Source organism: Panicum virgatum, chromosome 7K (assembly GCF_016808335.1).
Source record: "Panicum virgatum strain AP13 chromosome 7K, P.virgatum_v5, whole genome shotgun sequence".
NCBI lineage: Eukaryota > Viridiplantae > Streptophyta > Magnoliopsida > Poales > Poaceae > Panicum > Panicum virgatum.
In genome coordinates this window covers 22,319,127-22,332,955 of record NC_053142.1, presented here as the reverse complement: position 1 = coordinate 22,332,955, position 13,829 = coordinate 22,319,127, and the positions used below count along the sequence as shown (strand labels likewise).

The 13,829-nt window shown below is 44.3% G+C and overlaps 1 protein-coding gene across 1 annotated transcript; it reads left to right on the top strand.

Moving 5' to 3' along the window:
- The first annotated feature begins 7,895 nt into the window (after positions 1-7,895).
- LOC120640011 (F-box/LRR-repeat protein At3g26922-like) lies at positions 7,896-11,265 on the top strand. The gene is made up of 6 exons (XM_039915915.1): positions 7,896-7,938; positions 8,047-8,147; positions 9,701-10,394; positions 10,479-10,534; positions 10,653-10,805; positions 10,891-11,265. The coding sequence occupies exons 1-6, from the start codon at positions 7,896-7,898 to the stop codon at positions 11,263-11,265; spliced, it is 1,422 nt and encodes a 473-aa protein (XP_039771849.1).
- Positions 11,266-13,829: the final 2,564 nt, after the last annotated feature.

Here is a 13,829-nt window from a genome sequence, read left to right as displayed (position 1 = left end):
CACCTCAGGTGTTAATTACTGATAATTAGGATTAAGCACAACCATTAGTTACAAACCCATACGACCAAACTTTACAAAACCAAAGTTTTTGGTCTCAGCTCAGCCGGACCGGTCTGACCGGTCGGGGCAACCGGTCTGACCGGTTGAACTGGGTTCAACTGGTTGGGCCCACAACATGTAAATCATTCACTCTCTCTTCCTCATCAGTTCACCCACCTCCCTCAGCTCCCTCACGCTCCCACCCCAAGCTCTCCCTCTTTCCAAGCCCAAATCCACCAATCCACCCTTTTCCACTTGATTCCAAGTCCAAGGAAGGATCAAATCGGCGTGGTGGATCACCCTTCTCACGATTTCCTCCCTGGGGTGGCCGGGATTCAAGTCTTGTGCACAAAGGAGCTCACTCAAGGTATGACGCTTGTGTCGGCCTATCTCTTCCTAGGAGGTTTTAGGAGATTTCCTCTGGTAAAAAACGTGCTAGGTACTATATATGAAAACGAACGGGTGGATCTTGGGTGTTGTATAAAAATGATAGAATCGTCGTCCCAATATTTTTGACTGTTTCTGTGTCAGTGACATCTGCAGCAAGTATAAACAATCCGCGTGTTAGACATGAGGTCCTCCCAACACAGATACGCACAATTAAAGGTCAGATGCCACGACCGTAGCTTACTACTTGGAGTCCAACTTCTGATAGCGCATGAGGTGACTGGTGAGTGGTGACGACTGAACACAGTTGCCAACTTTGACTGCAACCTGGCTCTGCTCAATAAGCTACTCTAGAGTCTAGCGAGTGAGCTAATAAGCTATCTGTTTCAGGCGATCGATTACCATTTCTTTTCGCCAAAGTAATTAAAGAGACTAAGAAAGATTATTAAAACGAGGTAGACAGTGACAAACACGTTGTGTCAAAAAGCGCTGTTTTCTGATTTTTTTTAGATAACACATGACAGCTTCTTTCTGAATTCTGAATTTGAATAATCGGTTGATTGCTTTCCCAGTGTCGTGTAAGTATTGTACAAGCACATGTTATTATGAATCAATTGGTTGTGGTCTCAAACTCTCAATTATGCAGCGGCCGGCAGAGGATAACCAAGGTACGTACCTGTCAATTTTCGACACGATTTCCAGAAAATCGCAGCCAGAATAATCCATGAAGGTGTGACCAGACCAGGGTCCAGGGTTTCAATCAGAAACGATACCGCCAAGACTTGCATGCTCTGGAGTCTGGACCAGTATGCTCTCTCTCACTGGCCATCGCACAGGGAAAGGATAAGGAGCCTGTAGGCGCAGGAATCTGCGCAGGCATGTGCGTACGTCGTCACTTTATTTGGGATTTAATTTCTGGTTAAAATTTATCTCTATCTCCCAGTATCTTGCCGTACATTTGTTAACCACAAGTATATTAATACTAGTCAGCAGTCTCGTAGATCATCTCATACAATGCCATAAATTTTTTTTGATAATGTGGGACAGAAGTGGTTGTCTCGCAAAACAACCATCTCATAGGCTAAAATTTAGGAGTATGAGACTACTTCCTACAATTATACGAGTTACTGTTGCCATGCAATTTAAAATATTTCTTTATTTCATCCACAAATGAAGGGGTGTGGTATAACTATGAGGTAACTAAAAATACAAACCATTATAGAAGTTGTCTGGTAGATCATCTCAAAATTATGTGTCACAGTATGAGACCGCCTTTAAGATAACACCAATGTACTTGCCCTAAACATTGCATGCTACTCTGTTGATGGTAGTTGGTGATCTTGTCGCACCTCAAAATTTCTATTATAAGTAGTAAATATATAATATTAAATTTAAAAAGATTTTCTAAATGTTCTAAACTATAGTTGATGATTAATGTCAATTTATTAGTGAAAAAATAAATTTTATAAATTTGATGTGGAAGGTTGCATTCAATCTTAGATTTATCTCTGAATTTTTATTGTGACTTGCACTTGATATCATTTGGATCCACTACTAAAAAATGATTTGCAACAACTATGTTTTGTTTTAGGGGCGGGTCAAAAAGTATCCCATTTCTACAAATGGACTGGGGTTACTATAACTTTTGACCCGTTTCTCAAAAAGTAACCTGTTTCGAGCTTACCTTGTATAATTTGGACTTCATCCATGTGACCTAAAAAGCCTACAGATGTAAGCTCACAAACTCGTTACTTCTGTTAACTATGTTATTATTCAATCACCAAAACACAATAATAATCTAATAATGTGGCCATTTTGCTTACAGAACTAAATAAATCGGTTCCTGTCACCAGCTAATGAGTGTACAAAATGAATAAATTAGCGCACACTAAGCACAAATTAGTTTTCAATACGAACAAATAGTTTTACCAAAGAAACTCATCATACTCCCCCGCCTCCTTACCCACATAAAGCAAGTCGTTCTGGATTCTTGATCCGTTTTCACAAAACATGTCGTTGTACGCACGTGGGGTCACGTTTGGACGCGTTTGCCCCTGGCGCTCGCCACCCCTTCTGCTTCAATCGGCGCCTTCCTCTCCGGGCCTGCAGTAATCACTCGCCCGCTCGACTCCTTTCCTCTCACACACTGGCCACCAGTTCCTCTCCTACAGAACCACTTGCATCCCTTCCTCGCCGTGGAGTCCGGAGGCTTGAAGCTCGCTTACGGCATGGAGGAGTCGCCAGACTCGGAGGAGGTCGCTGCGGAGGATATCATGTTGGATATTGAATTGCTTGAATAGCTCGGAAAAACTCCAAGTCTAGAATGTTAAAATCTAGAGAATTAGGTGGTTTTTTTTTGCGACCGTGCCTGAGCACATTTCTCATTAAGAGGAAAGAAGATTCTATTACAAAAGAGTTGGTTTCAGAGATAAAACACCAACCCTTGAGTTAAGTTAGCCTCACAAAAAAATAGGATCATCCACTTTTTAAATGGAAAGATGCATTATCTTGTATTCTTGTTGTATGAAAATTAGTTTGTGCACATCTTCTCTTGGCCATTTGGCTCAAACGGCGGAAAAACCCCCCCGCGGCTGATCAAGCGCCATGAAGCCAAAGCGCGCGCGCCACGCAGGTCCCAAACATTGCCATGCAAAACAGCGCCATGCAACAAAAAAATTGCCGCCTGGTCGACCGCCAACAATCCAAAGGGCGCTCGCTATGCAGGGCCAAAACATTGCCATGCAAAAAATCCCCAAGCAAAATCAGGACACCAGCAAAAAAGAGTGCCTCCAGCAATTATGGAAACTTTGACACCTCATGGCTCACAGCTCAGTACCTCACTGCACTAGCCATTTGAACCAAGGAATTTTTCCAAATGAAATGCACCCGTAAACTTATTAAGTATGGGAAGACAGGGAAAACTCCACCCTACCATTCCTTGATATGCACAATCATATCCAAAATGACTTGCTTTATGAGTACGGAGGGAGTATAATGATACAAGAAAAAATATGAATGATATTGAATTATAAAGAAAATTAATTAACAATATTTACCTAAGGTTTAGGAAAGAAATAAAATGAAGAAAATAGAAAGGGCATGAAAAAATAGCGAGAAAAAAGATGAAAGTTCTTTCTGTTCCCTGCCTAGACCTCGCATAACCGTGCACGGCTCTCGCACGCATTAGACCGGTCTCAACCCTCTTAGTAGGATGATGTCCATAGAATTAATAAAAGTACAATGTAAACAATTTGGTGACATGGTAATAGACTTAATGAGGGAAAAAGTAGATATAGTTTCTCATGCAAGACATCATGTCTACACAAGAACTAAGAAAGAGAAAAGAGTGATAGGATGACACAAGGAGATAGAAGAGAGAGGATTGAATGAGATTTATTTTCTTTGTTTATCATAAAAACTACTCATTGAAGAGGTAGTGTCTATGAGTAGTTTTACCCTTTTTTTTTCTTTAAACACTATCTATATAGACACTATGGGTCGGGATGGCCTTATCATCCCCTGCGGTCCTGTTGGTCTGTTCAGCCGTGCATGCCATGCATATCCTCGGCTAATGGGCCACGCTCTTTCGGTCCATATGTGGACTGCTCTTGCAGGCGACATAAAGTTTTGCATTGAGCAGGTGAAGTATAGGTATATATTGTGACCATGTGAAACTCGCTTATTATGAGAAATAGTTTTTTCTCGATAAGCTACTGTATGGAAAATCTGTTGTTTTAATAATTTTGATAAAGTGATGTTTGATAATCTTGATTATTTTAGCTTGTACAAGTGCAGGGCTAGAGCCGCTTAGGAAATAAGCAGGGAACGGCCGGATCCAATTTATGAAGAACCTACACATAAGGCTAAACAAGATCATATTCTTTCAAAGTGCTTCCCTTAGTCGGTCGCACAGATTGAGTGTAAGTTTGATACTGTAGGCTCCAAGCAAACTTACAAAAGCGTAGGATAGGTGGCTCGCGAGCGGCACTAAAAAAAAAAACAGCCTTCCCTCCACTTTAAAAATATCGGTATTTGAGTTTGACCCGGTGCTATCACTAGGACCGGATCCAAATTCATATCCATTCAAGTTGGAAATGGGCCGGCCTGAACTTTACCTTAGATCTAGCCTCATGGCCTTAGGGCCAATTTCTGAGGCAACGGGCTGACCCAAATCAAAGAGTCTAATGAACAAGATGAGTTGGCCCATTCTACATACCAAAGGATAAGTGTTATAGCAACATCGAAATGGCCTATTACTAAGAGCCAAAGTAGCACTAAGTCCTGGGTTTGACTCCTGTGGGAATGAATATTCTAAGATTTAACGGTGTTGTGCTTTCAGTAGTAGGCGATGTTTCCGTCGACAGCGAGGTGCCTATGATGACTTCGTCGATCTTGAGAATTTGTCGGCTCAGTCTTCGATAATACTCATAGAGATAGGGTTTGTGACCAGTGGCGGGCCCAGCAACCGAACAATGGGTATTTAAAATTGGCAATACCTACCATTATAAATCTATTTTTAACATTTATAGTTAATTATAACTTTGAATACCAGTGATTAGCAAAAACAATGGGTATTCAATGCATACCCATGAATACCCTTTGGGCCCGCCTTTGGTTTGTGTACGTGTGTTTATAGGGATGAGTATGTGTGCGTTGTGAGTGTCTAAGTTGTACTGTGTAATCTAAAAAAATATTATAGCAACGTATTTCCCATTAACCAAAGGCATCACCTCACGAGTTCAGAAAAGGGAAGCGAAAAATGAAAATGCGGAGCATGAATACCGTGATAAGCACTAAGTACCACTGAGAGAATAGCACATTCTACACTGAATTGCAATTTGAGAAACGATGGTAAGAAATTCATGCCCATTAGGCCATAATGCTGATAGTAAAATGAAGTTGGCTTGTGAGCTGCATGCGGCCTGCCATTTTTCAACTGATAACAAAGCAATAGGTAACAAACTCATCAACATATCAGTGTGCATTCTGAAATACATCAGAACGTCAAGTCTCGCCAAACTTCAGTATTCAGTAACATCATAGAGGATTGTGCGTAGAAATAGAGGAAAATGTGTTTCTTGCAGAATCAAAATTCAGATGACATGCAGAGCTTTTTCATGCAAGGGGGAACAAAACACAATATAATCTTGTCAGCAAGTGCAAGCTGATCTTTTTGACAGCAGTGTAACAAAGCACAAAATTAGGGGTGCAAATAGGTGACCCTAAGAGTATCTACCGTCCCTCTCTAGTTTAAAATTTTTAAACTAAAGAGGGGCAATTAATACCCTAAGGACAATTCATTTGCACCTCTACACGTAATTACATAAGCTGTGGAGTAAAAAATTAGAAAAATATTGAATTAAAAAAGGTCCCCGCATAGCGATACCCTCTGTTCTCTTAATGCTGCATTCAAACTTTCCCAGAACCAAAAGAAACAACACATGTTCAGTGCTGAAATAATAAACTGCCATGCTCACATTTGTTGTTTGGAGAAATTTTGTTCAAGTTACATTACACATACAAGTAGTATATCAGACTACGGGCTCACTGATACTATATAACGAGCAATCAGATCACAAAGGATTGCAACAATTAGAACTCTACCAAATCAGTAAAAGAACGATCTATATACTAGTCCATTGTTTGGCTTGACCGAGGAAGGAAGCAGACAGCAGATATTGACGCACCTGATGGGGAAGAACAAATCCTAGAACAAAAAACCTAGGACAACCAACATAGGGGAGACGGGAGAAACTTACCTGACGGGACAGCCGCACGAGGGGAGCACGACGCTTGGAGTCGCTGCCGCCGGAGGGCAGGGAGACACGTCGAGATGCCGGTGCCGCTAGCTAGCTCGACTCCATGCGTATCTCTCTTCTGTGCATCATGGTCAGTAGGCTACGGCTTTCACATGCCCCATTGAGTCAGCAGGTTACTACGGCTTCTATGGAGCCTTCTCTGGGGGCTCCTATATGTCTTGTGGTAGGTAGTTAAGCAAGTTATTTTTAGCCCACAAGACAGCCCACGGCCCATTAGGTCCAAATTTAATTCAACATTTTCTAAAATGTTATTCAATAATTTACCATAATAGATTCAACGTCTCATACAAACTATTTCAACATTTAGACATAATAGATTCAACATTTATCAACCGGCATCAACATTTTTTTTGAGAAAAATTGCCGGCCAGCCCCTTCCTCTCCGGCGGCAGCAGCAGCGCTCCCGCATGGGTGGGTAGGTGCGGCGTCTGTGCAACACGGCGGCCGGCGGCTGCGCACGACGCGTGAAGTGCTCCCGCGCGTGCGGGCTGGCATCACAGCGCAGCAAGTCCATGGGGGCGGCAGCAGCATGCAGGTTTGGTGGCACCGCGCCGAAGAGTGCCCGCGCAGGGGCTGGCGGGCACGGCGTTGGAGAGCGCCCGCGCAAGGGCCGGCGGCGCCGTGCGGGGCCGGCGACGGCAGGGACCGCGGGGGCGACGAGCGCCGGGCGGGGGCCGGTGGCGTTAATGGAGGAGCGGAGGGGAGGCGGTGGGTGAAAGAAAATCCTACGGAGCTAGTACTTCGCACGAATCTCAAACACTAGAAGATGAGTAAGAAAAAATCTATCGGAAGATATATAGGATTCCCAGCCTTCTCTTGAGGCCAGCCCATATAGCCCATTGGCCTTGCTCTTGTGGGTTGGTCCAACAACCAAATGGGTTGACCCAGCCCGTTTCCAACTTGAAGACCCAAACATTTGCAGTGGGTGGAAAGCTTGGGAGATCTTTTATTTGTTGCTAGATAGTAACACTATCCGGTACTTAAGAATTATCCACGTGTCAATTGAGAAAAAAAGTTAAGCATCTCTCGTCCAATTAGATTCGCTGTGTAGGTGAGATAATAAACTCAGTACATGCAAAATAAGAGGTTCCGGGTTCGAATTTTTCTCCGAGATTTAAAATATATATTTTTAATCTTTTTGAATACCTTACTCTTTACCTATCGGTGTTTTGTACCAAATCGTGCAACTGATACGGTTGCGGAACCGGTATGAACACCAGTTTATACCCGGTACTAATAATGAGAGATACTTAGTAGTACACTTGGACCTGCCAACCCAGCGGGATACGGGCTTCGTTCTGATCTAGCCCAGCCCAATTACCTAGCCCTAGTTCCCTGGCGGCTTCAACTCGAATACTACGAGACAGGTAGCGGGATCCCGAATCCATACCCACCTCTCTCCTTCGTCTCTCGTTTGTTGCGGCGCGAAGCAAAGCCTTGAGGAACGTAGCAGCCTCCGCCTTCCAAGTCCTCGATTTTATCCTCCCGATCGATCATGCAGCCGGAGCGTCGTCACCGTCGACAAATCCTTGCCCTTGGTAAGCCACCGCGTACTGCTGCTCTTCCGATCCCCTAGTCTCTCTCAGCTTGATCTGCTACTCACGCATCCTATATAGGAGTATAATTCTACTAGTCCCCTAGTCCCCGCCCATGTCATTCAGAAAATTGAAGCCTCATTGTGCTGGATGTTCAGGTTTTACACCTATTGGCATGACACCGACAACTACAGTACTCAAGTTGGTGTCTGATTATCTGCCTATCACAATCGTTGCCTAATTAATTATTTACATACGTGTGGCAGATGCAACTTCTGCTTCAGCAGAGAAGAAAAAGGGATCACCATACCAACAAGATGACAGTCCTCAATGTGGCAAAAGAGTGAGGTATACAGACCTTCCGGAGGTACGTACGTTCAGCATATATATACTATAGTGTGATAGACTGCAGCATGCTCTATCTTGCGTTATCTTTTGGGGTGCCCTTAGAAAAAACGGATGTTCCTACAAATTATTTTTATAGTAGTGTCCATTACCTGAAATATAAGTGTGTAAAACCGATATGTTTTGGCACTGCTACCGTGTCTTTCAACAAGTATTCAGTTATTGTGTATTGTCCATAAGTCCATACTTTACTGTCCACTGTCCATAGTCAACAGTGTTTAAATATGTATATATCTTGACAGGTAATAGAATCCCCTGCCAACAAATTGACTATCCTTTTTTTGTCTAATGTCTAATCCTCCACCACCTGTCAGATTTCCCAACTCATAGACATGATACATAATATGCGCACCTGTCAATCACAGTAGTTCCAGGTGTGCTCCCATGATACCTGCGATAAATGCCAAGATGCCTCCTTTTCGGTCTTAGCTTTCGAAAGAAAAAAAAACTCCATCTAATATGGTCATTGAAATGCTGGAAATAAATACATCGTAACAATGTTTATACCAGGAGTGCAGGAGTTTTACTAACTTTAGTGGCTGGATAAACATTGTACATTTGTACCTCTTCTCTCCATGACATGGTGGCAGATGAATGAAGCAGGTGTTGAAGTATTGGATTAAGAATTTCCAAATGTTTTTGTTCCAATTCTTCAGATCTTCCCTTCAGGTGTAGCAGCTAGCTAGGACAGAAAAGGGTGTCACAGCCAAATATAATCCAGAGAACTTCAACAGCAAAATCAAAATGAGAACTGAATTATACAGGGTTCCATGGCAAAAGATAATCCAGTTCTGTTTGATTTATCAAACAGATCAAAACCAAAACAAAACGAAGATAAGACGTAGGAGAGCAGCATAAGGAGGAAAAACAGCCAGTACCCTTTTTTTTAGAGAAATTTCCCAATGCAGATCCTTCAGCGCTCATGGTCCGTTAAAATGGCCCATCCACCACTCCATATCCCACTACGGCTTCACCGTCAACCTGACAATGTGACACCAAACCAACAGCCCTTCTGTACGACATGTGTTGGTGTTTGCAACATGTTCATCATGGATCAGAGGTGGCCATCGCGCTCTAGAAAAGCGAGGCATAGATCGAGGCGGCAACCATCAACCTAGATCGCTTGATTAGGAATTGTTCATTGGGGATACGAGATCGAGATGTGTTTCAGGCTAGCTTCAGAAGACGTGAAAAATGAATTAAGTAGAGGAACAATTACTAAACCACCCTGTTTACAATAAATCATGTTCCTAATTACGATCATTACCTTAATGGTTCAGGAAGGGAGGTACAACAGGTTCCATCCAAGCACCGTATCACATCGCATTATGAAGATATACTTTAAATGGTCGCCAAAAAATTTGTACTTTTATTCTCTGGAGTTTATTCTTTGTTGAGGAAACCACTACTAACATTTCTGCATATAACATACAATTTAACGCCACACTTACATTACTCCAGTGCTCTATGGACTTCTTATTTCTAATGTTTTGACTTCTATGCTTGTGCTTGAAGGAAATTTGGCAGCATATACATTCTCTTATGCCATTGCGAGATGCTGCCCGTGCTGCTATTGTGTCTCATGCCTTTCTACATTCCTGGAGGCATCGTCCCAATCTTACCTTTAGCTTCCGAACAGTCTGCTCAATTAATTGTGCAACGGATTTCACCAAAACTGTTGATCACATTATGAGAAAACACTCGGGCATTGGCGTGAAGGCACTCACAATTGACTTGGATCCTTTCTACAATACGAAATCCAGTAGTTATCTTGATAGCTGGCTTCAGATTGCTGTTACACCGAGGATCCAAGAGCTCACACTTGTGTTGGCTCGATTCACTGAACCCATCGCAAAATCATATTACAACTTTCCATGCTCACTTTTATCTGATGGGAGTGGAAGCTTGATTCAGCTTCTTCATCTTTGCTGCTGTACGTTCCGTCCCACGGCTAAACTTGGTTGCTTTGGAAGCCTAAAAAGGCTGCACTTGATTTCTGTGCATATATCGGGGGATGAGCTTGGATGTCTTCTTTCCGGTTCTGTTGCTTTGGAGCAGTTGAGACTAAAGCATTGCCATGAGATAATATACGTGAAAGTACCTTTCCTGCTGCAGCAGCTCAGCTACATTGAGGTGTATGATTGCCGCCAGTTGCAAGTAATAGAGAGCAAAGCTCCAAATGTTCGCAGTTTGCGCTTTACAAATGAACGTTTACAACTTTCCTTCAGAGAGTCATTGCTAGTGAAGAACATATACATGCACAATTCCAATGTTTTATGTCACGCTTGTGTAGAGCTTCCATCCATTTCACCAAACCTGGAAACTGCTACCATTGTCTCATCTGGTGAGGTATGCTTTGATGAAATTCTTTGTGATTATAGACCTTTCATATCTATATAACAGTGTTCATACCTTTGAGGATAATATAGTCTAATATAGTCTATCTGAAGTACTATCTTTTATGCAGATGGTCAATGAATGTACTATACCTAGCAAATTCCTCCACCTCAAGTACTTGCACATTGCTCTTTCTGGAATAAATATTTTTCCGTCGTATGATTACTTCTCTCTGGTATCCTTTCTTGATGCTGCTCCTTCCTTGGAGACCTTCATCCTAGATGTAAGAGCAACTTCTCATCCTACAAATAAGTCTAGTGACTTTGGTGAAAGCATTAATTCAAGTATTTTGGATTTTTCATTTTCAGGTGACGTCGAGGCACACGGAGAATGACTCAATTTTTGTAGAATCCTTACATCTAAGGCAGATGCCAGAACACCGTCATGACAACCTTCGGAATGTGAAGATCACTTGTTTCCGCTCTGCAAAGAGCTTGGTTGAGCTAACATGTCATATTCTCAAGAATACGTCTGTTGAGTGCCTTACATTGGACACCACATGTGGTTTATATACGTGTTCTACCAGCACAATTGGCAAATGCTTTCCCATGACAAAGGATGCTCTCGTGGAAGCCCCTAAAGCACTTTTTGCTATAGCAACATACATAGAAGGAAAGGTCCCCTCTGCAGTTAAACTAAATATTGTGCCACCTTGTAGCCGTTGCCATGCTATTGAATTTTAGGTGTCAAGATATTATAATTATCCATTATGTGACTACCTGAATTTAGATTTCTGTACTATGTCAAGTTAATCATAATTATCCATTGTGTGCTATGCAAATTTAGATAGCTCCGGTCTGTAGATTATATGAACACTTTGGTGGTCACTTTTGTAGTATGAAAATGGACTGTGCTTTGAATCAGAATTGTCCAGTTTTATCTTTGTGATACTAGGTTCGTCTCCATGCATTGCTACGTGAGGAACGAGAGTACTCTATCCTGCTTGTGATTAGTGAATTATCAACCGTACGGTGTGATCGTGCGCTTGGTCTTTGGATTGCAGGTACACGGGCGTCGAGTGTCGACGTGGAGCTGTCGTGGAGGTGCTGTGGCCGATGGACCGTGCGGTGGACGGCGGTGAAGGGCAGCCGGGACCGGAGCTCGGACCGGGCGGCAGCTGTGGCGTCCACTCCTGGATCGAGGGCGCAAGCGGCGACGGAAGGCGGGTTTCTTGGTTTGCGCCACAAAACCAAGGAGGCAGACGGCGGTTGAAGACGCCAAGTCGTGGAGGTGACGGGCGTCAGTATCGGGACTGACGGAGGCGACGGGCGTCGACGGCGTCTAGGGCCTCGCTGCGGGCGAGGAGGTGACGGGCGTCGGGCGGCGTCTAGGGCCGTCAGAAGGCCGAGGCAGGAACGGCGTCTAGGGCCACGGCGCGGAGGAGGGAATCTTCCCGCGCGTGAGGTTTTGACGGTTTTCTCAAAAACCGGCCACCTACCCGGGTTTCGCGGACCCTCCAAAACCGCGGACTGGATTTTCATCAAGACGGCGGCATCGTGGAGAAGACTTCGTTTCGAATAAAGAACCTCGGCCGTCGGATGAGATCGTGTACAGGGGGTGCTGCAGGCCAACCGGTCTGACCGGTCCCTGGCACCGGTCTGACCGGTCTAACCAACCGGTCTGACCGGTCTAACCAACCGGTCTGACCGGTCCAGCGTACCGGTCTGACCGGTCCCGCGGGTATAAATACCCCTTCACTTGTGTTAGGTTAAGTGCGGCTTTTGTAACTCGTCAGTGAATTCTCTGTTTCTCCAGGCCGCCGCCCCTGTGTCTCTCTCCCCCTGTTCATCTCTTTAGGGTAGATTTGAATGTTGTTTGTGTGAGAACTCTTGTGGATTTGATTGGGAAAGGAGGCACTAACCTTCTCGTGCCCTCTGGGCGGTTTGAATCAATCCATCTCCTCGTTTTGTGCCTTGTTTGATGAAATTTCGATTTCGTTTTTGGTGCACTTGATTGCGAGGAGTCCACGAGTTCTTTGCGGTGATTTCCGTGCTTCTAGACCTGTCCTAAACCCTCTGGATTCACTGGCTTGTTCGAATTCGTTTTCTTGAGTTCTTGAGAAAACCCCAATCCCTTTTGATCTCCCTCATAATTCTCAAGATTCGTTGATCTTTAGGACGAGATTTTTTGGGGATATGTTCACGGGGTAGGGGCGAAGCAATCCCCCAAGTTTCATCGATTTTTGTGGTCGTTTGGTCGAGATTCACCGTTTGAATCTAAGTTTTTCGGGGTTTTCTGGGTGCCACCGGTCAGACCGGTAGGCAAAACCGGTCAGATCGGTCTGCTAGATTTTGAACAGACTTGACCGGTCAGACCGGTCCAGTGCACCGGTCAGACCGGTCCAGGCAGATCAGTGCTGCAATTTTTCGGATTTGCTTCCGATTCGCTTCGTGGTTTCGCTCGCTCGTTCGAGGTCTTTTGTGTTGGGTTAGCTTTTCAATAGCTACTCCAAACTTTGGTCAGAACGCTTGAGGGATTGGGCGATTTTGGGACATAGGCCAACGATTCGAATTTCGAAGAAATTTTGATCGGCTCCCATTCACCCCCCCTCTGGTCGCCGGCTTCGGTCCTTCAATTGGTATCAGAGCTTGGTTGAGATTTTCAATACCTTAACCGGTTCGAAAACCACTTGGCGACCATGTCGAGTCTTGGTAAGATCCCGGTGTTTTCCGGCGAGGGCTATGCCTACTGGAAGGTTCGCATGAGAGCCTTCTTGCAGAGCATGGGAGCCGAGGTCTGGGAGATTACCAAGAACCAGCTTTACGAGGTGCTGGCTGTTCGGACCACGCCTCTTCAGGTGACCCAGCACGAGGCTAACGCCAAGGCCGTCAATGCCTTGTTCGCTGGCGTTTCTCGTGCGGAGTTCTCACGTGTCCAGGGTTTTCAGGAAGCCCACAAAATTTGGATGTGTCTTGAGAACTACCACGAGGGTACACCTCAGGTGAAGGCCAGACTGTTCGAGACTCACCGGCGTGAGTACGAGAACTTCACACAGGAGCCGGGTGAGAGCATTGACCTGATGTTCAGTCGTTTTTAGTCGATTGTGAACAAGGTCAATGCGAACAGATCTGCTGGTGCCCTTGAGTACATAGAGCACGAGAAGGCTCTCAAGTTGCTCTACGCACTTGACCGATCTGTGTGGGATCTCAAGGTGAACACGATCATTGAGTCTGCAGGCTATGAGACTCTGACCATGAACGAGCTGTTCAGCAAGCTCAAGGCCACGGAGGTGGATAACCAGACACGA